Source organism: Leucoraja erinacea, chromosome 22 (assembly GCF_028641065.1).
Source record: "Leucoraja erinacea ecotype New England chromosome 22, Leri_hhj_1, whole genome shotgun sequence".
Lineage (NCBI taxonomy): Eukaryota > Metazoa > Chordata > Chondrichthyes > Rajiformes > Rajidae > Leucoraja > Leucoraja erinaceus.
In genome coordinates this window covers 12,067,877-12,092,986 of record NC_073398.1, presented here as the reverse complement: position 1 = coordinate 12,092,986, position 25,110 = coordinate 12,067,877, and the positions used below count along the sequence as shown (strand labels likewise).

General features: G+C 45.1%; 1 protein-coding gene across 1 annotated transcript in view; it reads right to left on the bottom strand.

Annotated features, from left to right (window-relative positions):
* Positions 1-20,094, bottom strand: part of lrrk2 (leucine-rich repeat kinase 2) — a 189,195-nt gene extending 169,101 nt beyond the window's left edge. The window contains exons 1-9 of the mRNA XM_055653579.1: positions 19,384-20,094; positions 19,198-19,283; positions 16,697-16,806; positions 13,646-13,734; positions 10,356-10,490; positions 9,275-9,409; positions 8,884-9,015; positions 8,642-8,761; positions 6,336-6,445 (exon numbers count right to left, since the gene is read on the bottom strand). Coding sequence (XP_055509554.1) covers positions 6,336-6,445; positions 8,642-8,761; positions 8,884-9,015; positions 9,275-9,409; positions 10,356-10,490; positions 13,646-13,734; positions 16,697-16,806; positions 19,198-19,283; positions 19,384-19,519 — 1,053 coding nt within the window. The 5' untranslated portion in view covers positions 19,520-20,094. The remainder of the gene's footprint in view (positions 1-6,335; positions 6,446-8,641; positions 8,762-8,883; positions 9,016-9,274; positions 9,410-10,355; positions 10,491-13,645; positions 13,735-16,696; positions 16,807-19,197; positions 19,284-19,383) is intronic.
* Between the last annotated feature and the right edge of the window lie 5,016 nt (positions 20,095-25,110).

Genomic DNA, 25,110 nt, shown 5'->3' with positions numbered 1-25,110 from the left:
GGGGGGGGGGGAGGGGGGGGGGGGGGGGGGGGGGGGGGGGGGGGGGGGGGGGGGGGGGGGGGGGGGGGGGGGGGGGGGGGGGGGGGGAGGGGGGGCGAGGGCGGGGGGGGGGGGGGGGAAGGGGAAGGGGGGGGGGGGGGGGGGGGAGGGGAGGGGGAGGGGGGAGGGGGGGGGGGAAGAGAGGGGGGGGAAAGAGGGGGGGGGGAAGAAGAGGGGGGGGGAAGGAGGGAGGGGGGGAGAAGAGGGGGGGGGGAGGGGGGGGGGGGGGGAAGGGGGGGGGGAAGGGGGGGAGAAGGGGGGGGGGAAGAGTAGGGGAGGAGGGAAGAGGGGGGGGGAAGAGGGGGGGGGAAGAGGGGGGGGGAGAGGGAAAGAGGGGAGAGGAGGGGGGAAGAGGGGAGGAGAAGGGGGGGAGAGAGAGGGGGGAAAGAGGGGGGGGGAAGAGGGGGGGGGAAGGAGGGGGGGAAGAGAGGGGAGGGGGGAGAGGGGGGGGGAAGGGGGGGGAAGAGAGGGGGAGAGAGGGGGGAGAAGGGGGGGGGGGGAGCGGGGGAGAGAGGGGGGGAGCAGGGAAGGGGAGGGAGAGGGAGAGAAGGGAATCTCTAGGGGAATGAGTGGAGGGGAGGGAGGTTTAGGGGAGGGGAGGAGGGGGGGGGGGAGAGGGGGAGGGGTGGTAGAAAAAGAGGGGAGAGAGAGGGGGGAGGGGGGAGGAGGAGAGGGGGGGCGGGGAGGGGGGGGAAAAGGGGGGGGGAGGAGTGGGGGGAGGAGAGGGGGGAGAGGGAGGAGGGGAGGAGAGAGAGGAGGGGAGGAGAGAGGGGGAGGAGAGGGGGGGGAGGAAGGGGGGGAGAGAGGTGGGGGGGGGAAGAGAGAGGGGGGGAGGAGAGGGGGGGGAGGGGGGGGGGGAAGGGGGGGAGAAGAGGGAGAGGGGAGAGAGGGGGGGGGAGAAGAGGGGGGGGGAGAGAGGAGGGGGGGGAGAAGAGGGAGGGGAGGAGAGGGGAGAGGGGAGAGGAGAGAGGGGGGAGAGAGAGGGGGGGGAAGAGAGAGACGGGGGCAGAGAGGGAGGGGGGAAGGAGGAGGGGGGAGGCGGAGGGGAGGGGGGAGAGAGGGAGGGGGAAGAGGGGGGGAGGGGAGGGGGAGGAGAGGGGGGGGGGAAGAGGGGGGGGGAGGGAGAGGGAAGGAGAGGGAGGGAGGGGGAGAGGAGGGGGGGGAGAAGAGAGGAAAGAGGGGGAAGAGGGGAGAGGCAGAAGGGGGGGGGGGAGAAGGAAAAGAGGGGGGGAGGGGGGGGGGGAGAGAGGGGAGAAGAGGGGGGGGAAGAGAGGGGGGGAGAGAGGAAGAGGAAAGGGGGGGAAGAGGGGGGGGAGAAGGGAGAAGGAGGAGGGGGGGAGGAGAGGGGGGAGAAGAGAGGGGGGGGGGGGAGGGAGGAGAGGGGGGGAGAGGAGAGGAGAGGAGAGGAGAGGGGAGGGAGAGGAGAGGAGAGGAAGGGATAGGAGAGGGAAGGAGAGGAGAGGAGGGGGGGAGGAGAGGGGGGGAGGAGGAGGAGAGAGGGGGAGGAGAGGGGGGAGGAGGGGGGGGAGGAAGGGGAGGGGAGAGGGAGGAGAGGAAGAGGAGGGAGGAGAGGGGGGGGAGGAGAGGAGGAGAGGAGAGGGGGGAGGAGAAGGGAGGGGGAGGAGAGAAGAGGGGGGGAAGGGAGGGAGAGGAGGGAGAGGAGAGGAGGAGAAAAGGGGGAGGGGAGGGGGAGAAGAGGGAGGGGAGAGAGGGGGGGAGGAGAGGAAGGGGGGAGAGAGGGAGGGGGGAGGAGAGAGAGAGGAGGGAGGGGGGAAGGAGAGAGGGGGGAGGAGGGGGAGAAGAGAAGAGGGAGAGAGAGAGGGGGGAGAGGGAGGGGAGAAGAGGGGGAGAGAAGGGAGGGGAGAGAGGAGAGGAGGGAAGGGAGGGAGGGGGAGGAGGAGAGAGAGAGAGGAGGGGAGGAGGGGGGGGAGGAGGAAGGGAGAGGAGGGGGGGGAGAGGAGGGGAGAGAGAGGAGGGGAAGGGAGAAGAGGTGGGGGGAGAGAGAGGGGGAGGGAGGGGGAGAGAGGAGAGGAGGGGAGGAGAGGAGCGGGGGGAGGGAGGCAGTGCTTTTTTACCTCTAACCATATTTTCATTTTCAAACCAAATTAAGGGTACTCACAGTGCTGTAGATATTTGTTCAGTGTCACTCAGAGTGACAGAGACTAATTGACAGAGCTCCATCTTGCAGAGATTAATTGAGGCACACCACTTCCTGGTTTTATAGTCCCTCCCTCCCCCCTGCCACCAGTGGGGGCAGCAGAGAGAATGAGGAATTTTGTAAAAACATTAATATCTCTGTCATTTTTCATCGACGGGAAAAATCCTCGGCACACATGCGGCGGAGGGGGGCTCTGAGCGAGGTGGCCAAAAATGACGGCCGTAGATGGCAGCGTTCTCTCGGAAATCGCAGCACAGAAGGCCAAAAGCGGTCAAGAACAGAGATTTAGTAATATAGAAGATAGAGAGATGTGTGGAGAACATTTTTTTTAAAATAGTGGTTGATGCCTGGAACACGCTGCCGAGGATGGTGGTGGTCCATATACAACCGTTGCATTTTAGAGACCTTTAGATAGACCTGTGGATATACAGGGAATAGAAGGGTATGGAACACATGTTGGCAAATGAGATTAACTTGGCACAAACATCGTGGCTGAAGGGCCCACCCTTGTTCTATGTTCTATGTAAATGTGAAGGAATCATAGATCTTGGGAGGAAGTGAAGGAGAAAAAAAACATTGCCAGCAAAATTTTACAGAAATTGATGGGATAGCCCAATAATGCATCAGCAGTTTCTTTTCAACAGTTTTTGGACTCTGGATCAGCTCCAACAGATTACATGTCAGCTAACATAAAACCGCTATTCAATAATGGGAGCGAACAAGGTAAAAGATAATTGAAAGCCAGTTAGCCCGACTCTTGTGATAGGGAAAATACTACTGTCCATTGTCAAAGATATAATAGCAGGTCCTTTGGAAATGAGTGACAGGATTTGTGAAAGTCAGCTGGGATTCCCAAAATGAAAATAACACTTAAAAGATTTATTGGAATTTCTGTCTCACAAAGTCAGAGATTCGGGTTCGATCCTGAGCTCAGGTGCTGTCTGTGTGGAGGTTGCATATTCTCCCTGTAAGAGCATGGAATTCCTCCGGGTGCTCCAATTTCCTCCCACATCCCCAAGACGTGCTTGTTTGTAGGTTAATTGTCTTATGTAAATTGCCTCGAGTGTGTAGGGAGTGGAGGCAAAACTAAGCCAAGGTTGTCATAAACACAGGGCCTATTTCCATGCTGTATATTTCAATCAATCGGGGTCCCACAAAAGTGATTAGTGTAAGATTTCAAAGTAAAATGGTATTGTGGGAGTAATGTACTGATATGGATAGAGAATTGATTTGCAGACAAATCTCCTCAAGCTTCCTTTCCCTCCCCCCTACAATAAGTCTGTAACCATATAACCATATAACAATTACAGCACGGAAACAGGCCATCTCGACCCTTCTAGTCCGTGCCGAACACGTATTCTCCCCTAGTTCAATATACCTGCGCTCAGGCCATAACCCTCCATTTCTTTCCCGTCCATATAACTATCCAATTTATTTTTAAATAATAAAAATGAACCTGCCTCCCCCACCTTCACTGGAAGCTCATTCCACACAGCCACCACTCTCTGAGTAAAGACGTTCCCCCTCATGTTACCCCTAAACTTCTGTCCCTTAATTCTCAAGTCATGTCCCCTTGTTTGAATCTTCCCTACTCTCAGTGGGAAAAGCTTATCCACGTCAACTCTGTCTATCCCTCTCATCATTTTAAAGACCTCTATCAAGTCCCCCATTAACCTTCTGCGCTCCAAAGAATAAAGCCCTAACTTGTTCAACCTTTCTCTGTAACTTAGTTGCTGAAACCCAGGCAACATTCTAGTAAATCTCCTCTGTACTCTCTCTATTTTGTTGACATCCTTCCTACAATCAGGCGACCAAAATTGTACACCATACTCCAGAATTGGCCTCACCAATGCCTTGTACAATTTTCACATTACATCCCAACTTCTATACTCAATGCTCTGATTTATAAAGGCCAGCACACCAAAAGCTTTCTTTACCACCCTATCTACATGAGATTCCACTTTCAGGGAACTGTGCACAGTTATTCCCAGATCCCTCTGTTCACCTGCATTCTTCAATTCCCTACCATTTACCATGTACGTCCTATTTTGATTTGTCCTGCCAAGATGTAGCACCTCACACTTATCAGCATTAAACTCCATCTGCCATCTTTCAGCCCACTCTTCCAACTGGCATAAATCTCTCTGTAGACTTTGAAAATCTACTTCATTATCCACAACCCCACCTATCTTAGTATCATCTGCATACTTACTAATCCAATTTACCACACCATCATCCAGATCATTGATGTACATGACAAACAACAGTGGACGCAACACAGATCCCTGTGGCACCCCACTAGTCACTGGCCTCCAACCTGACAAACAACCATCCACCATTACTCTCTGGCATCTCCCATTCAGCCACTGTTGAATCCATCTTGCTGCTCCACCATTAATACCCAACAATTGAACCTTCTTAACCAACCTTCCATGAGGAACCTTGTCAAAGGCCTTACTGAAGTCCATATATACACAACATCCACTGCTTTACCCTCATCAATTTCCCGAGTAAACTCTTCAAAAAATTCAAGAAGATTAGTCAAACATGGCCTTCCAGTCACAAATCCATGTTGACTGTTCCTAATCAGACCCTGTTTATCCAGATGCTTATATATATTATCTCTAAGTATCCTTTCCATTAATTTGCCCACCACTGACATCAAACTAACAGGTCTATAATTGTTAGGTTTACTATTAGACCACTTTTTAAACAATGGAACAACATGCGCAGTACGCCAATCCTCCAACACTATTCCCGTTTCTAATGACATTTGAAATATTTCTGTCATAGCCCCTGCTATTTCTACACTAACTTCCCTCAATGTCCTAGGGAATATCCTGTACGGACCTGGAGACTTATCCACTTTTATATTTCTCAAAAGTGTCAGTAGTTCCTCTTCTTTGAATCTCATAGTTTCCATAGCTACTCTACTTGTTTCCCTTACCTCACATAATTCAATATCCTTCTCCTTGGTGAATACCGAAGAAAATAAATTGTTCAATATCTCCCCCATCTCTTTTGGCTCTGCAGATAGCTGTCCACTCTTGACTCTAAAATGGACCAATTTTATCCCCCGTTATCCTTTTGCTGTTAATATAGCTGTAGAAACCCTTTGGATTTACTTTCACCTTACTTGCCAAAGCAACCTCATATCTTCTTTTAGCTTTTCTAATTTATTTCTTGATTCCTTTTACATTCTTTATACTCCTCAAGCACCTCATTTACTCCATGCTGCCTATAATTATTGTAGATCTCTCTCTTTTTCCGAACCGTGTCCAAATTCCCTTCAAAACCATGGCTCTTTCCAATTTTTACTATTTCCTTTCAACCGAACAGGGACATAAAGATTCTGTACTCTTAAAATTTCACCTTTAAATGTCCTCCATTTCTCTTCCACATCTTTCCCCATAAAACAAACTGTCCCAATTTACTCCTTTTAAATCCTTTCGCATCTCCTCAAAGTTAGCCTTTCTCCAATCAAAAATCTTAACCCTAGGCCCAGTTCTGACCCTCTCCATAATTATATTGAAACTAATCACTGATCCCGAACTGTTCCCCAACGCATACCTCTGCCACCTGACCGGTCTCATTTCCTAACAGGAGGTCCAGCACCGCGCCTTCCCTAGTAGGTACTTCTATGTATTGCTACAAAAAACTATCCTGCACACATTTTACAAACTCCAACCCATCCAGCCCATTTACAGAATGTGTTTCCCAGTCTATGTGCGGAAAATTGAAATCTCCCACAATCACTACCTTGTGCTTACTACTAATATCTGCAATCTCCTTACATATTTGCTCTTCCAATTCTCGCTCCCCATTTGGCAGTCTATAATACACCCCTATAAGTGTTGCTACCCCTTTCCCATTTCATCAGTTCTATCTGTAGAAGGTACCCAACCTGAAACGTCACCTATTCATGTCGCCTGACCCACTTAACTCAATGCGGAGTTACTCCAGCATCTTGGGTCTGTTTTTTAGCTGTGCAACTTGTGACTGTCAAATTTTACATCTTCAGAAAATAAATCCTATAATTTGATACAAATTATGCAAAAATCATCTTTAGTGGTTAATGTATATTTCCAGAAAATCAGGAATAAACAATTCAAATAGAAAAAGCAGTGATATCCCTCACCTGGACCTTTGTATTCCCCTTGTACAACTCCAAAGCTTTGCAGCAAACCTCCAGCCAGCAGAGATCATCTTTTTGCTCACCAAGATCCTTATTTGTGAATATTGTTTCAGCTTTACAAACAGACAATGAAGCATTAGAACATATCCTAATCAAAGGGTTTACTGTATATATGGCAAATGACCAAATAGTATGTTTTACTCAGAATCTGGTATTTCATACATCATTTCTGCTGCTAATACAGCAAAGGTACTACTGCATGTTGAAAATAAAGATTTTCATGTAGATTTTGCTGAAATTTTCTCAAGCCATTATCTGCATATCTCAGGACTCCCAAAACAATGTAAGTAAAAATCTTTTAATAATAATATTTTATTGTCATTGCACATAGATGCAACGAGATTTGATATGCAGCTTCCATCCGATGTCATAACTTAAATAACTAATAAAATGTAGATACCCAGAGAAACATGATTTATAAAAAAGAACAGTAAAACAGTAAACAGTCTAAAGTGCAAATAGGTCTGTGCCGGGTCGATGTGGGACGTGACCATCCGAGGGAGTCAGTTCATGGGGATAGGGGCACTCAGCGCAGCTATAGCTCTGGGGATGAAGCTGTTCCTGAGTCTGGAGGTGCGGGCGTAGAAGGCCTTGTAATGTCTGCCAGATGGTAGAAGTTCGAACAAACTATTACAAGGGCGTAAGGAGTCTTTGTGGATGCTGACGGCCTTCCTGAGGCACCGTGTATAGTAGATGCCCTCCAAGGCTGGTAGCTGTGTCCCAATTATCTTCTTTTGTTGGGAGCTCTGCTGACAATTTCTTGTCTTGTTCATAAATGGGCCCTGCACGGTCTAATAGTGGACAAGAGTTCATTATAATCACCAGTACACATGCTAGGGAATCTGTTGCCCGATTCTATGCCAAAATTAACATGGTACATAATCCGAGAATAATTTAAATGGCAATTATATGGCTGAGAGAAAGAAGAGCAGGGCGTGTTACCTTTTTGAAATAAATATTTTTTGATGAATTTACTTCATTTTTTAAAAGTTTATTTCATTTATTTTGTCGTTTGTTATCTTTGACACAGAACAAAGCAGCGGGCACAGGACTTACGCTGTTCAATTTATGTTGTGAACCAACCACATTGCTCAAGTTCATCTGCTACACAAAGCTATGTCACTCAGCTTCAGGGTAGTTTCAGTTGGCAAGATCAGCCAGAGAGTCTGGCTTTCATAAATGTTCCAAAGAGGAATGCAAGGGTCAAGGGTGAATACCTTGTCTAACTCAACAAAATTGAGACCAAACCAAGTGATGATGCATTTTTGAAATGGAATCATGAGCGACCTTAGAAGCACATAACTCAATTTACACACAGCAGGCTCCTACAAACATCGCGATCAGATATTCGCTTTTTGCGATATTGATTCACTTTGGTAAAGATACTGGGAATATCACCCCCACTTTTCTTTTAAAAAGCATCATAGGACATTTTCAGCTATCTTAGAGGGCAAACTAAGCATTAGTTTAACATCTGGTCTCAGAGTCTTGATTTATTGCTTCAACTGAAAGACACCAATTCCAAACAAGGCAGCACTTCTGCACTTACGTGCTATCCTAGGTATATACGTCCAATTTTCTGGAGTAAAACTTAAATACACAAAGTTTAGACTAAGACAAAATAATATTATCGGCTGAGATGTAATCACACTATGCCAATTTGTTAGCTTTGAGCAGCAATTTCTCAGAACAGACATGAAGACGTGTGCAGGAAGGTAACAAAGCCATTAAAAACTTATATCAACATTTCTAATCACGAAAGGTGACTGATATTTCATGGTAAACTCTTAATTAGATTCTAACATTTGTGTGCCCAGCTATCCCCTACATGTTGTAAGTATTTAATTTGGGCTTAATCTAAAACTATGCCATTCCATGCACATTTTTTGAAGAAATTATCTAGCTCAATCCTCACAGTAAAGCTTCAACAGGATGTTCATGAAGAGAAGGTGGTCAATTTCTTCTTTAACAAATTCCCTTTTACCTTCATTCTACTTCAGGAAAGTACTAAGTAGAAAGCTGATATTTCCTGATAAATAAGAATGGGGAAACAGTAGCTGCGGAAGTAAAATATAGAGTCTCCACATGATATTTACAGGTTCTCTAAAAGTAACATTAGTACTGGGTCATTTTCATGAGGTGACTTTTGATGGATGATGAAAAGCACATGCAAACCAGGAAGTTAAGCTCCACATCTCTGAATGGGTTTCAGGTGAATGTTTTAATAAACATTTTAGAAAGTTTCTTACTTAAAAGAGCCATACTGCTCAGAGCTGCAGCTTGTAAAGTTCCATTCAGTGGATATTTCACAACCGCTTCAATGACAATCTTGTGTGCACCATTCAGAACCAAAATACTATAAAAATTATCTGAAAAACAATATATGAATAGTTTAAAATATGAATAAATAAATGAATATTTATCCTTAATAATTCACTAATATGTTTTCAAAATGGCTAATTTTTTTAACTTGCAATGAAATTAAACTCACCAAGTGCAAACCTCTGAAATAAACAGCAACCAATTTCATGAATCGCCTCACTGTTGGAAAATCTTTTCATTACATCCATTACCAAATTGTAACATTTTTCATTTCCAGACATCAACATTTCCACATTATTTTCTGAAAATAAGAATGTATATTTAAATTAAAAAATATCTAGGTCCCTTGCACAATTTACTGAAGCATTCATCATCAAATGAATGTTCACAGATGTTAAATAGTCTTTTTGTCACAACAACCAGTCAATGACAGATTCAACACAATCACCACTTTGCAAGTTCGAAGTCAGTTAGTGGATAACAACTTAGCAAGTATTAAATAGTTATCATTGTAAATGTGATAACATTCTGATCCAAGATTATCAAGGTGGAAGACTTACGTGAAGTAGCCAAGGGAAGTAGAGCCTTTAGACCATTCAAAACTGTACCCTCATGTTCCGAAAAGTTTTTTATGGCTTCAAGAATGACTAAGTGATCTCCCACTTCCACAAATTCAAGCACGTGTTCATCTGAAACTTAAATCAATTCCAATTAATATATATCGGGTAAAAATATTGGAGGGCAGAGTTCTACAACAAGGCTGGGACTATTCCCTTACAGAAATAATTTAAAATGTACTTGTCACGGGTGGGAATTATTGATGGTTGGGTTGTGGAAGGAAAGGATGCCAAGATGCAAGAGCTGAGCATTCTCCTGATAGCGAATATCCTCTAATCCAGGCAATATTCTGGCAAACCTCTTCTGCACCCTCTCCAAATCCTCCACATCCTTCTTGTAATGAGACGGCCAGAATGCCACCTAACCATAGTCCTATAAAGCTGCATCAGGACTCCTGTAATCAAAGGCCCCATCCATGAAGCCAAGCATACAATATGCCTTCTTTACCACTCTATCTGCTTGTGTTGCCACTTTCAGGGAGTTATGGACTTGGACCCCACGATCCTTCTGTATATTAATGTTGTTAAGGGGCTTCCATTATTACCAGCATACCGTTGCCTTACATTCAACCTCTCGAACTGCAACACCTCACACTTGCTTGGATTAAACACTATCTGCCATTTCTCTGCAGATTTCTACAGCTGATTGGTACCTCGCTGTATCTCACAGTTCGCAAGTCTAGCGATCTTGGCATCGTCTGCAAATTTATCAACTAACCGATCTACTTCTTTTATATACACATCACAAACAGCAGAGGGCCACGAACAAATCCTTGCAAAACTCCAGAGTGACAGTTCAAGTCAGTGACAGTTCAATTCACTTAAAAAATATTTTGTTTCTGTAATAAACAATTGCAATGCAGAGAGAAAATCAAAAAAAACAAATCACCAAGATAGCATAAAATTGCTCAACAGATATATATTTTGAAAAATAACCACCCAAGACATGAGTTTTCACTATCCACTGAGCTATAAAAAAAATCTTATTCCAATCCCATATTGAATAGTTATTCCATTGTGGTACCTTTTTCTAAGAGTCGGTGTAATACTTGACATCCATGCATCTGGATTTCACAATGTTTGGCAAATTGCCGCATCCCATCGATAATAATAGAAAAAACATCAATTTCTTCATCTTGGAGCAATAATGAAATTTCATCTGCAATGGGATGTCAAAGCATATGTTTACATGAAATCTAAATCACATTAGCCCATCAAGAAAACAACATGCAAAAAAGCAAACCTAAATAACTAAATATTTATTATTTATGAAAATAATTTTCACTTAACAATAAATAATCCATTAATCATTCAATGGGGATCATGACAGTAGCCTCCTCATGGCGATCCCCAGAAACGACGGCACGATGCACTCTGTGACGCGTCAGGCAACCAATTCTGTCAACATGATTGAAGACGACGGAAGTCGACAATGAACTATGCGTTGTCTAGCACACGAGCAAACGAACGAATCATTCACTTTGGAATACATTTAAATCAGGCAGAACTTGTATGTAAATGAATTTAGAACATCATTAATACATTTGTCAGCTTTCGGGGAAAAAATGATTTGTCACAAATCTCTGAATTCCATCTCTGCTTCACCCTCCTCTGGATTTTATATTCTGCACTCATTTCAAATGACCATTTATCTTTATACCTTTACAAATGTTATGCACTACATTACAACATAACATTTTTAACCTCTCATTACTGAGGTTTGTGGTTCTCACTTGCTTTAAAAGGAGGAGGCCCAGGACAGAAAGGTCAGCATGGGATAGAGAAGGGGAGTTAAAATGTTTGGCAACTAGGAGATTGTGTAAGCCAAGGCGGACTGAATGTAAGTGTTCAGCAAAATAATCGCTAAGTCTGTTTGCTCTCGCCGTTGTATAGGAGTCCACAGTGAGAACACAGGATACTGTAGATGAGGTTGGAGAAGGTGCAAGTAAAGCTCTGCCTCACATGAAAGGACCATTGGGGTCCCTGGATTGAATTGAGAGAGGAGGTACAGGTGCACAACCTTTTATCCGAAAGCCTTGGGACCAGACACTTTTCGTAATTCGGAATTTTCGGCTTTCGGATTGGAAGATTTTTAGCGTAGATTTTAACGGCTGGCTCAGTGGTAGAGTGCTCGGCTCATATCCGCAAGGTCGCGAATTTGCGCCTCGATCCCGGCAGTTACTCGATCCCGAGTTTGAGTCTTCAATGGAGTTTTTTCTTGCAGAATAGGAGAGAATAGGGAGGGTTAGGCTGGGATCATTCTCTGCGAGATAATCTTAGTGCGGGAGACAAGTATAGGAGAGGTGTACTGACTGTGTGGACAGAACTTTGGAAGTGATTGCCCGCCATTCTCAAAAGCTCCCTGTCCCTCCAACTCCAGAGGAATCCGCTCCCCGATGGGCCGCTACGGCGACGTGGCAGTTCGCCCACAGCCCGAGCTGCACCACCCCAAGAACAAGACGTACCTTGCACACCATCAGCTTCTGCCCCTACGGGGAGCGTGTTCCTCTGGAGTTGGAGCGGGGCTGGGCTGGAGTTGCTGATCTGGGATCTCCGTGCTTGCAGTGGGCCTGGGGGTCGGTGTCCAAATGAGGGGGCGCAGCTCGGGCTGTGGGCGAACTGCCACTTGTCGCCGTAGCGGCCCATCGGGGAGCGGCTTCTGGTGGGTCCTGACGTCTTCGGCCACCCCCCTGTACAGGAGCTGAGACTGGGAACTGTACCGGCCTTGCAGGTGAGCAGGAGAGTGGGGTTGTTTGCAGTTGCAGAGGGAGAGGGCAAGGGCGGTACAGTTCCCAGTCTCAGCTCCTGTCCAGGGGGGTGGCCGGAGACGTCAGGACCAACAGGAACCCGCTCCCCGATGGGCCGCTACAGCGACAAGGGGCAGTTCGCCCACAGCCCGAGCTGCGCCCCCTCATCCGCAACCGGGGTTCCTCTGGAGTTGGAACGGGGCTGGACTAGAGTTGCTGCTGGCTGTGAGTCTCCAGGATCTCCGTGCTTGCAGTCGGTGTCCCGTTGGTCCTGACGTCTCCGACCACCCCCCTGGACAGGAGCTGAGACTGTGAACTGTACCGCTCTTGCCCCCTCCCTCTGCAACTGCAAACAACCCCACTCTCCTGCTCACCTGCAAGGGCGGTACAGTTCCCAGTCTCAGTTCCTGTACAGGGGGGTGGCCGGAGACGTCACAGCCCGAGCTGCACCCCCTCATCTGCAACCCCAAGAACAAGTCGTACCTTGCACACCATCAGCTTCTGTCCCTACGGGAAGCGTGTTCCTCTGGAGTTGGAACGGGGCTGGGCTGCTGCTGGCTGTTGGTCTCTGGGATCTCCGTGCTTGCAGTGGGCCTGGGGGTCGGTGTCCCGTTGGTCCTGACGTCTCCGGTGACTGGCATTGTATGCTTGTGAAGACAGTGCAAAGCCCCCGCGCCGGTGCAATGGGCGGGGAACTGGAGAGGGGAGGGAAGGGGTCACACACATGGCCGGAAAGCAGAGGGGTGTAGGTGGGGTGAAACTGAAGGGAGCGACAATCTGCTGCTGCCTGCCCGCTGAGTTAAAACGTTCCCACGCAAGACTCACGATACACTGTGTATCGTGAGTCTACCCTGAGAACTTTTTAACTCAGCGGGCAGGCAGCAGCAGATTGTCAATTATTAACCCTCCCGCTCAATATACCCTCACCTCTTTTATGAATGGGAATTTAGTTCCCCTTTCTTCGAAGACCGACCGGAGGTTCCGCTGTCACCTCTGCGGGCCGCCGTCGGTAAACGTCTTCAAGGACCTTTCTTCAAGGACTGAAAAAATGTCCGCTATTCGGAGCTTTTCGTTATTTGGATCTTCGGATAAAAGGTTGTGCACCTGTATAAGGAGAGGTGTTGCATCTCCTGCTCTTAAAGGGAACAATTCCTGGGGAGGGGGTGGTTTGGGTGAGGAGGCATGTGTGAACCAGTGAGTTGCAGAGGGAATGGTCTTTGCAGAAAGCAGGAGTGGAGATGGGAAGATGTGACTAGTAGTGGGATCCCATTAAGGTATCAAAGGTTACGGGAAGGCAGAAGAATGCAGTTGAGAGGGAAAGGTAGATCAGCCATAATTAAATGGCAGTTTACTTGATAGGCCGAATGGACTCATTCTGCTCCTATGACTTATGAAACATATGTGAACAAGATAGATCTGAAATTGTTTGGTCTGTGGTTGAACATAAACAGCTGCACACCACCAATTAGTAAGAAAATGTAAATTACAACTTTTCAGAATTGATCTTTATTGAGACTAATGATGACACTGACTAAAATAACATACAATGAATACTGGAATACTGTACCTGATTGAATAAGCAGTATTAACACCTCAAAGCCAATCAGCAGTATGGTAGGATCAAAACGGTAACTCGACAACAAATTCAGGATTTGTCTAAAATATATAAATACACAGGAAAAAAAGTAATACAGCATACTGATAAAATAATATTTTTTAAAGTGCAGTTTTTCAACATTGGTTTCAAATATTTTGATTTTAAAATGTAATCAAAAACCATTCCCTCCAGATTTCTGAAGGCAAAGCCAAGCTTTTTAATTACCTGAATATATTAGTTAGTCAAATATTTTCACAACTTAGGCCAACAATACAAAAACAAAGTCAACTAGGCCTCCTATGCTGGCCAAAAATATGGGGTGGTTGGCCAAACTACTTTCTTGTTGAAATATTCAACAAAAAAAATAAAGAACTGAAGAAATTGCATTTACATAGCACTTTAGAATATCCCAAAATTATTTGGGGGCATAAATAGGGCGGCACAGTGGTAAAGTTGTTGCCTTACAGAGTAAGCCGTACAGAGTGCTGCTGGACAGTGTTTGCGGAGTTTGTATGTTCTCCCTGAGACCGTATGGATTTTCTCTGGGTGCTCGGGTTTCCTCCCACATTCTAAAGACATCCAGTTGGCTTCTGTTAAATTATAAATTGTCCCTAGTGTGTAGTATAGTGCTAGTGTATGGGTGATCACTCGTCACCGAGGACTCGATGGGCTGAAGGGCCTATTTCAACGCTGTATCTCTAAAATCGAAGGCAAAATCCAAAGTACACAAAGTGCAGGAAAGAACTGCAGATGCTGGTTTAAAGCAAAGGAGGAGAGTGTAGGAAGGAGAGGAAAGAAGCAAAATAACTGGAATGGTGTGAGATGGTGGGAACAATAAGTGTGAGGGGGCAGGGGAAAGAGAAGGGGATGGAGGGTTTACAAAATTACAGAGCTACCCAAGAAGAATATGAAGCTCAGTTCTTCCAGTTTGGATCTAGCCTCAAGGGCCTGTCCCACTTGGGCGACCTAATCTGCGAGTTCTGGCGAGTTTGCCCTCGACTCATACTCGCAGCTTGGTCGCCACGAGGTCGTAGGAGGTCTTCGTAACTCTCCTTCATGCTCGAGAGTGGTCTCCGTGTACTCGAGGCCTCAACTAGGTCGCGGCGTTTTTTTCAATATGTTAAAAAATGCCAGTGAGTAAAAAAAGGACGCCATGGAAAAAAATCGATATTTTTTTACTCGTAGGTTTAGTCGTAGTAGGACATAGTAGGTCGGCATGTTTGTCATAGGTAATCGAGGGTAGTCGTAGATAGTCTTCATCATAGTCGAAGGGAGGTCAAAGGAGGTCGTCTTCACTCTCCACTATTCAGTGTCCAATTTTCCCAAAGGTAGTGGTAGCTAGTCGAAGCTGGTCTTCAACATAGTCGAAGCAGGTCTTCTACATAGTCGAAGGAGGTCTTCAACATGTCATTTTTTCAAACTCTTCCAAACTCGCCAATTAGGTCGCCCAAGTGGGATAGCCCCTTCACTCTAGCAATGAAGGAGTTCAAGGACAGAAAGGTCAGTAAGAGCATGGAAAGGGCCGTTCAAATGTTCAAAATGAGGAGCTCCAGCAGGCCTTGAAGGACTGACCACAAGTGTTCAGCAAAATGTCTACACCTAGTCTACACTTGGTCTCACAAAGGAAGCCACAGCAGGAGAACCAGATGAAGTAAACAAGGTTAACATTGTTAACTTATACCATAAATAGACAGCATCTTCAGGACTACAGAGTTGGAAATTGGTGGAAAGTAAATAAAAATGGTATTTACTATCAAATATTCCATATATTGCTAGCAAGAACATGGAAAAAAATCTTACCAGAGTTGATTTAAAACTGCTGGTAAAACAGCAGCTTTGATTTAAATCAAGAAGAGGCACTTAATTGGTAAATATATTAACCAGCAAGGAAATGAGAGTGTATAACAGAAAAAAACTGTAAGTGTGTCAATTAAATGTAGGACTCAAATGAAATTAGTTTCTTTTCAAAAAAGAGTGACAAAAAAATATCCAAAAATGTTAAGGAAGCCATCAACTTAATGAAGTTTCTAATATAAAAAAGGTTAAATGCTTGCAGATGTGAAATTAAAACAACTAACTGTAACTGAAGGGCCCGTGTCCATGATGTATCTCTAAACTAAACGAAAAGAAAGAAGATCACAAAAAATCACCCAAAAAAATCGAGTTGTGACACAAAGGAAAATGCTAAATCGTTTGGTGAGAAGAACAATCCATGAACAAGAAATTAGTATGACCAAGCAAAAAAATATTAAATCTTAAATTAAAGGAAAAATTAAAAAAATTAATGGAATTATTCCTCAGTGAGATAACAGACTGAATTATAGCTTTGCACAATACTTCACCATTTAAATAAAAACAAACAATAATTAGCAATTTAAAAAATAATTAATTATGTTTACTCTCATGCTGTTCCACATCTTACACGTAAACGATTGGATTCAGTGTCTTGTTTGAAAACCATTGTTTTCCAACCGCTTTGGTTTAGAAAAACAACATGGAAACAGACTTCGGCCCAGTGAGTCCATGCAAATCCGTTTACATTATTCTATGTTATCCCAAAATCCTTGGGGCAATTTTAGAGAGGTCAATTATCCTGCAGGCATACACGTCTTTGGGATGTGAGAGGAAACTGAAGCACCCAGAGGAAACCAACGCTGTCACAGTGAGAACGTGCATACTCCATACAGACAGCACCCAGACTCCCAAGGATCGAACCTGGGTCACTGGCGCTGTGAGGCAGCAGCATTACCAGCTGTGACACAAAGCTGATTGTGCAATGGTGGAGGATCAATTTAGTCACTATTGAAGTGACCATTATATTTTGCCCTCACACCAGTTACTGTTCCACCAATCTCAAAGATCCCAACATTTTACTCAAAGCAGATCTGAAACCATTAAAAAAAATAGGAAAGTGAAAATCATTCTGGCATACTGCAAAGTTTTTTTTACAAAAAGAATGTTAATTTCAGTCATATGTTATTTTACACACATTTCATCCTGTCATGTGGAGAAAATACTCACTGATGCACACCAAGAACATCCCAGTCCTTCCCCACATCTTGGGGTACAGCCAACTTGTTAATTGTGTCTGGGCACAGCTGAACCAGTTTACAAAATAAAGACCAACCTGTCTGGTCAAAATAAAAATAAAATATACATTGAAGCACCCTGCCATAAAAAAGTTAATAAACAATATTTCTGTTCAGTCTCCTTTTTTTTTGCAACACAAATTTAAACCTTCTTCATATGACTAAAGTTTATAAATCACAATACAGTTAACACTTGTTATATGAGATCATGGGGGAGGGAGGGAGGAAGGAGGGGAATAACCAAATAAGGGATCATCGAGTTATTGAGTATCATTGGAAAAGTAAATGGAACAAAGAACTTCAGATGCTGATTAATACACAAATGGACACAAAGTATTGAAGTGACTCAGCTGATCAGGCAGTATCTCTGGAGAACATGAACGTGTGAGGTTTCGGGGTGGGGACCCTTCGTCGGACTCTGGGCCTGGAATCCAAACGTTGACAGCCCTGCAGGGCGGAGCACAGGTAGTGGTCGCTGGTGCCGACAGCTGGCGCGGCCTGAAAGTGGACGAGGAACCTATGTGGGCTGGCATCGGCAGCATTAGCACCCCCTCAGATAGCGTTTCTCAAATTCCAACCTTTGCTCCTCTTGAAAACTCTCACCATGCTCATTGGTTTTAGATACCTCTGCTATGGAGAAAACTTCCCTATGATCGGTTCCCATCAAAATTTTGTACTGTATCGGTCACTCCTCAATTCCAACAAAAAACCCCAGCCTCTCCGGTCTCTCCTCATAATTGAAACACTCCATCCTCGACAATATCCCAATAAATCTTCTCTGTAGCCACTCCATTGCAATTACACTCTTCCTATAGAGTGACAACTATAACTGCACATACAATCCCAACTCTGTCTTAAACAATGTTTTATAAAGTGTTATCATAATCTCCCAGTTGATGAACGAAGTTCCCCAAATGCCTTCTTCACCCCCTTATCTACCAATGCTGCTATCTTTAAGGATCCCTAGACTCAAGTACCTCTGTTCCTCAATACAGTTCAAACCCCTACCATTCGTTATGTAAAGGGATGCACGTTTTCATCAGGCATGCATTGATCATGGCATTCATCACTTACTGGAAAAATTGTACAAATTAACACCGACAAAAGTTTACCTCTTTATAATATGAGTAGATAATTTTCAAAATTACACTTGAGCCTTAGATAGTGCAACAAACTGCACCGAAACAAACATATCAATTGGATATTAACACCGGTCATTGCATTTTATATTTAAATATCATCGACAGAAAACAGACCATCATTTAAAACGAAATGTCACGACATACCCTTAATAATCTACAAAATTCATCACTCTGAATATATCAGGATTAAATTTAACTGCGTTCCTCTGGCCATCTTAACAACTGATCATTGTTTAGTAACTTATGATGATCTATACACACTAATAATTTTCTTGTCATCTATGAATAATACCTCTCACGTTTTTTGAATTACTTTTTTTTTAAATACAAGTATCTTCTAACATTTACTATGTTCCCGTGCTTTCATTTATTTATACCCACCATATGCTTCCATCATTTTTATTTACCATTTGATAGCCCTTGACATCGAGGTTTTCCTGGATTTCCGGGCCTTACCTCACACTCTTATGGAAATATTTTGGCCCTGAACTCTCACAATTTCACTTTTAAAATAACAATCAAAGTGAATATTTCAGTTAGAGTGAACGCAATCAGGAACTTTTTTCCCCATCTTTACCAACTGCATCACGAAAGCAGGGACATTTGTAAAAGTATACTAAAATAATAAGTGTTTATTTTAAATTCACTTTTTCCAAGATTGGATTTGTTGCTTATTCACAGATTGCTCATAAAGATGGTAGTAATCACCTTCATGAACTGATATAATATTTTTAGTACTTGATATATAACACAATCTACTAAGGTAAATAGCACAATCATAGGTATATAGAGAGACCACAGATAGGCCACAGTCTCGTTCGAAAGACAGGAAGAAATAACGATTTTTGTGAATTGTAGGCTGTCTGACAATTTAACTGTCACATGGAGCACTTTCTCACAGATCTCCAAGTGGAGCATTAGTGCTGTTCAGGTAAAGCATGACTGCAAAGCTTTAAAATATTCTATCAACAGACTTATGGTGTTCAAAAATGTTTGAACAAACAGTTTAAGAGTTGTTTAGTGAAAAAGGGATGCACGTTTTCATCAGGCATGCATTGATCATGGCATTCACCACTTACCGGAAAAAATGTACAAATTAACACCGAAAAAAGTTTACCTCTTTATAATAAGAGCAGATAATTTTCAAACTTACACTTGAGCCTTAGATTGTGCAACAAACTGCACCGAAACAAACATATCAATTGGATATTAACACCGGTCATTGCATTTTATATTTAAATATCATCGACAGAAAACAGACCATCATTTAAAACGAAATGTCACGGCCTACCTGTTGAATACTGGATACATCAGCAAAAGATTCCAGAACAACCAACAGCGGCATGTGGACATTCTTATTTTCGAATAGGGTTGAGGCTATTAAAAACATAAACAACCAGAACTGGGCGTAAAAACATGACTGACAGATCTTCCGATGGCAGATTTTAAATTATACTGAAATGCTCTCAACATTTACCATTTTGAACGGTGGTAAGGTGAATTAAATCTTCCAAAATCTGAAGCAAAGCATTTAATTGTTTTCCCTGCTCCACGTTTTGGAGCCGAACGATAAGTTTCTTAAGCTTTTCTTCCAGTTGCTCAGAGTCCGCCATGGTACCCTCAGCATTGGACGTCTCTCAAGTTCGCACGAAGGCAAAACCTTCGGTGTGCGGCAGCTTTCAAGGTCAGAATTGCTACTTTCAAATAGTTAGGGATCGGACCTGTTGGGCCTTGTCAAGTCACGTCCAATCCGAAATAAAAACAAAACGATTTACTAGTTTCCGTCCCAGCTGCAGGGACTTTCCGACGGAGGCTTCACCACAGCCCGGTCGCGTTCCGCTTTCACACTAGAGAGATTAACAAACAGTACTGCGCCCGTCCTTCTTGAAAATTATCACAATCAACAAAGATACCTCGCACCATTTGTCTCCAAATCTAAAATCGACATTGGTGTTGGGCAATTCAGATCTGATATCAAGGCTGGGCCGAAGAAGGCAAATCCACGGCTGCCGCTACCAAAGGGAAATTGGCAAATTATCAAGGATGTGTGGTAATTTATCGACAGCGGCTTTTATCTTCTCTAGTGTTTGGTTCTTGCATTACCATATTGCTCCGAGATTTACAAATAAAAGTTTTTTTTGTCACGTTTAAGAAGGATCGGTTCATTTAAGATGGTTTTAATTAAATGCAATTCTAAGATTGCTCCGAAAAAGTATGAATCGTTACTAAACCAGATACTGCAGCTTCACGTTCCACTGCGCTGGTGTATCCCGTGGGATGTCGTTCGTAAAGTAGCAAAGGTGGCATTGGCTTAAAACATAACTTGGCAATATTTCAAACTGCAGGTTAGTTCTGCCGTTTCTTATCCAAAGTTTGTGTCCACGAAGCATGGTTTGGTCCTCCAGTTGCCATGGACCTCACTATAAAATATTGAACATTGAATGGTAGAACTGCCCTGCTTAACCCCAGTTGTGACCGATTAGAAATGTCACTCTGCTATCATAGCTGGGAACTCTGACACATTAACAGTGTCAGCCTGAGTGAGATAGAATAAGCAATAGATGGTCACCTTAAAATACGAGGTGGTGAGTATATGTCTTGTAAAAGAGGAACATACTTTTTCACGAAGTGGTATTCACTGTTAAAGATGAGTTAGAAGGCAGTAAAAGTGATTGCCCAAGCTGAATAAGTGAAAAAAACTCATGACCTTTAGCTCATGACAACTTGAAATCAGGTCTCTATGGTCATCATTACATAAGCAACAATATGCAGGAAGAAGCACAGCCGGGTAGTCTGATTTAGCAAAATATAGGCAAGGAATGAAGCGTTAGGTGTCTCTAAAGGGCTTCCATATCCTTCTCCAGCATGCATATGGATGTGCAGGGCCGGCCTAAAGCCAATTGGACCAATTTCTCCCAATAAGGGGGCCCTGCACCTAGGCTGGTGGGCAACACACTCTATCACCTCAGCAGCGACCCCAGTAGGTGAAATTCCTCACCAACAAACACAACCCCGCGGATAATTCTCAATACTGTCACCACTTTCCGGGATACTATTCCTGTATCCCTTTCTGCACCCACACTTACCGGTGTTTTACACCCGGGGCACGGGGGACCAGTTACTACAACTTTACTTCAGACAGTTACAGTGAGCCCGCCAGCGGATGGGTACACACGCCTGATGTTACCAGGATGGCACTGACCGAGCAGCTGACTCTTATCGGGAATTAGTCAGTCAAGGTGCAACAGCGCCGTCCGCTCCCAAAAGCAGCAGTTACCAAATGGAACAGCATTTGATTTACGCCAGACACTCACATGCATAAACGTGTGGACACAATAGTTCCTTCATTGTCACGTCTACCAAGGTGCAGTGAAATTAGTTTGCATAGAGATCAGCGTGATTATTGCCGTACCCAAGTACACTGCCCGGTTAGCACATAATACACGTAAACAGGCACTGGGTCTATATGCAATAGTCGCCAGGTGTAGGCGCCATTTCACAGTCCCAAAGGCCGGTTGTAGCCGTCGTATGAACAGATACATCACGTCCCCTTCTCTCCCCATTCGGACACAAAACGTGTGTGTGTGCATAATACAGGACCCAGTGGTAAGCCACGGCTGCGATTGGTATGTGTAGTAACCAACAGGTGTGTCGGAAAAAAAGTGGTCAATATCAGCTTCACAAGGATGAAGCTTAAGGTGATGCTGGGAGCAGTCGTGCGGTGAAAGCGTGGCGGCAGTGACAGCAGGTGACATTCCCCGCTCCTTCCCATCATCAACCTTGGGGCCTTCCGATTCCCGCCCTTCATTCCCACCCATCGCGAGGGAGTTGTACAGGGATGACATTCTCCCTGACCACAGACTGAAACATTGATTGCAAGGAGCTGGTTGTAACCGCAGAGCCCATAGAGAATATTAGTAAACCTTTATTTGATAACGCGTGGAATAATGCAGTTTAATGGTAATTAGCAGCTATGGTAGAGGTTGGAAGCCAGCGGTGGTACTGACAGTCAGACGAGAGCAGGAGAGATTAAGACAGTGTATAATCCATAGCACCTTAGTGTACAATTTCATAATATATACTAAATAACAGGGCTGACAGACCTTGGCTGGGAACCTGGGGCTCACCAAAATGTTCCAAATTGGGCCTCGCTCCTCCTAAGGCCGGCCCTGTGGATGTGTTACTTTAAGACCCCATTCATTTCCTGTGGTTCCACACATGTATGTATACATTAATCCACTGACCCATAAAGAGCAGACATGAGGAACTGTAGATTCAGGTTAACAAAAAACTTGCTTGAATAACTCAGTGGAGCTCAGTTCAGACTGATTGCAATGGGTGAGGAAGAAAGCAGGAAGAGAAGTGGGGCGAAACAAAGGAGGCCACATCAGGAGAACCGAATGCAATAGATGAGGATAGAAGAGGTACACATTAGAAGAGTTCGCTCAGTCCGCCTGAACCTACCTGATCTTCTATTTACTAAACACTTTAATTCCTCTTCCCATTCCCACACAGAACTTTCTGTCCTCTGTTTCCTCCATTGTCAGAGTGTGGCTAAATGTAAATTGGAGGAACAGCACCTCATATTTTGCTTGGGCAGCTTAAACCCCAGTCCTGACATATTGAAACCCGCCGACAAGTGAGGCGCCATGGTAGTCTGGCGTGCTGACCTCTACTGGGCTGAGGCCAGGCGACAACTCTCATGACTCCCACCTCCTCCTACTTATCCTTGGACCATTATCCCATAGATGAGCACCAGGCCTTAATCTCACAGGCCATTTCTGATTGTATCACTTCTGGCTGTTTCCTTCCACAGCCTCCAACCTTATTGTTTTCCAGCCCCGCACAGCCCAGTTTTACCTTCTCCCCAAAATCCACAAACACAACCGCCCTGGCAGACCGGGTGTTCAAGAAGGAACTGCAGATGCTGGAAAATCGAAGGTACACAATAATGCTGGAGAAACTCAGCGGGTGCAGCAGCATCTATGGAGCGAAGGAAATAGGTAACGTTTCGGGCCGAAACCCTTCTTCAGACTGATAGGGGGTGGCGGGGAGAAGGAAGGAGAAAGGAGGAGGAGGAGCCCGAGGGCTGGGGGATGGGAGGAGACAGCTCGAGGGCTAAGGAAGGGGAGGAGACAACAAGGGCTAACAAAATTGGGAGAATTCAATGTTCATGCCCCCCGGATGCAGGCTCCCCAAGCAGAAGGATGTGATCGGTGAGGATAAGCGGAGGAGGTTGGGCGATCGTTTCGCCGAACACCTCCGCTCGGTCCGAAAGAACCTACCTGCCCTCCCGGTGGCTCAGCACTTCAACTCCCCCTCCCATTCCTAATCCGACCTCTCTGTCCTGGGTCTCCTCCATTGCCAGAGTGAGCAACACAGGAAATTGGAGGAACAGCACCTCATAATCCGCTTGGGGAGCCTGCATCCGGTGGGGCATGAACATTGAATTCTCCCAATTTTGTTAGCTCTTGCTGTCTCCTCCCCTTCCTTAGCCCTCGAGCTGTCTCCAAAAATTATACAATACAATACAATACTGTTTATTGTCATTTGAACCTCAAATGAAGTTCAAACGAAAATTGGTTTCTGCAGTCATACAACAAGAAGAAACAATTAACAAGACACTCATCCAACACGATTCACACAAACATCCATCACAGTGAATCTCCTCCTCACTGTGATGGAAGGCAAAGTCTTGTCTCTCCCCTGCTCTCCATTCTTCTCCCGATGTTAAAGCCCCCCGGCGGGCGATGGCAAGTCCCGCGGCCGATGTAAGGCCCCGCTCCGGGTGTTGATGTTGGAGCCCCAAGCGGGCGTTGGCAAGACCCGTGGCCGTTAAAGCCGCACCGGGCGATGTAAGGCCCCGCTCCGGGTCGTTTTCAACCCTGCAATTCGGGCGGGAGAAGTTGCCGTTGCGGGTGCTCCGAAAAGTGGTCTCCCACCAGGGACCCGCAAGCTCCCGATGTCACTATCCACCGGACCTGCGGCTGGAGCCTCCGAGCACTGGAGTCGGGTCACAGCCGCGCGCCATCCACAGCTCTCCACGCTCCGAAGCCGGCCAGCTTCACGATGGTAAGTCCGACTGGAGCCCCCAGGCCGCTCCACGGTGCTATGCCCCAATGAGAACGGAGACCCGACTTGGAAAAAGTCGTGTCTCCCGTACAGGGAAGAGATTTAAAAGTTTCCCCCCGCCTCCCACACATACACAGCTAAAAACAATATATAAACCACTACAAACTATACACTCAACCGGACAAAAATGTAAAAAAGACAGACGGACTGCAGAGGCCGCTGCCGCAAGGCGCCGCCATTTTACGATTATGTAAGAAGAACAAATATCCCATTGTCAGTTCCCAGTTAGGGAGATATCTCACCCAGTCTTTGACCTGGCTTATGCAGTTGGTGCAAACAATCCCCGAACCACTGATGTATATTCCCCATGGAAACCCAATGAAATGATGGCAGTACTGAGTAAAAAACCTGACAGAAAGAAATCACCTGCTTCCTTTGTGGACTATCTCCGGACCACTATGCGTCTGTATCACGCTGACTCAAGAGAATTATGGGCTGTAATACAACAGATCATAACTCCTACAGAGCGTACCAAGTTCCTACCCACTTTATGACACCCAACTCATGAAGCACTGGCTAATGTGATCGCTGATAATAGTGCGAGAGAAGATGCAGTTTTAACGGCCCTTGCTAATACCCTTCAAAAGCCGATAGATATTGCTAGGATTCTGGATGTTCGGCCAAAGAAAGGAGAGGGAGCAGATGAGTTTTTAGAAAGGTTCTCGGAACTATATATGGACCAGTCAGGAGATCTAAATTTTCGGAATGGGGAAAATTCTCCTCAGTACTGCGCAATATTGTTAAACTGTCTGCCAACTAATGTGGCTGAAGCAATTAAGACAAACAACATGGACTGGTCAGAAAACAGTTCTAGTCAAATGGCTCGTGCAGTGAGGTATCACTGGAAGGATATCAAGAAACAAGAGAGTCAGCCAGTGGTTAAGGCAAAAACTGAATATGTGACAAAAAAGGAGGTGCCAAAGTCTAATTTAGATTAATGGAGTCCAAAGACAAGAGCAAGGCATGGGTTGATAGAATGGACAAGGGCACCAGAGCCAGATTATTCAGGCTACCCTGATGAGCCACCTCCCCTAAAACCAATTTCCTCAAGACCGAACTGAAGAGGCAATAG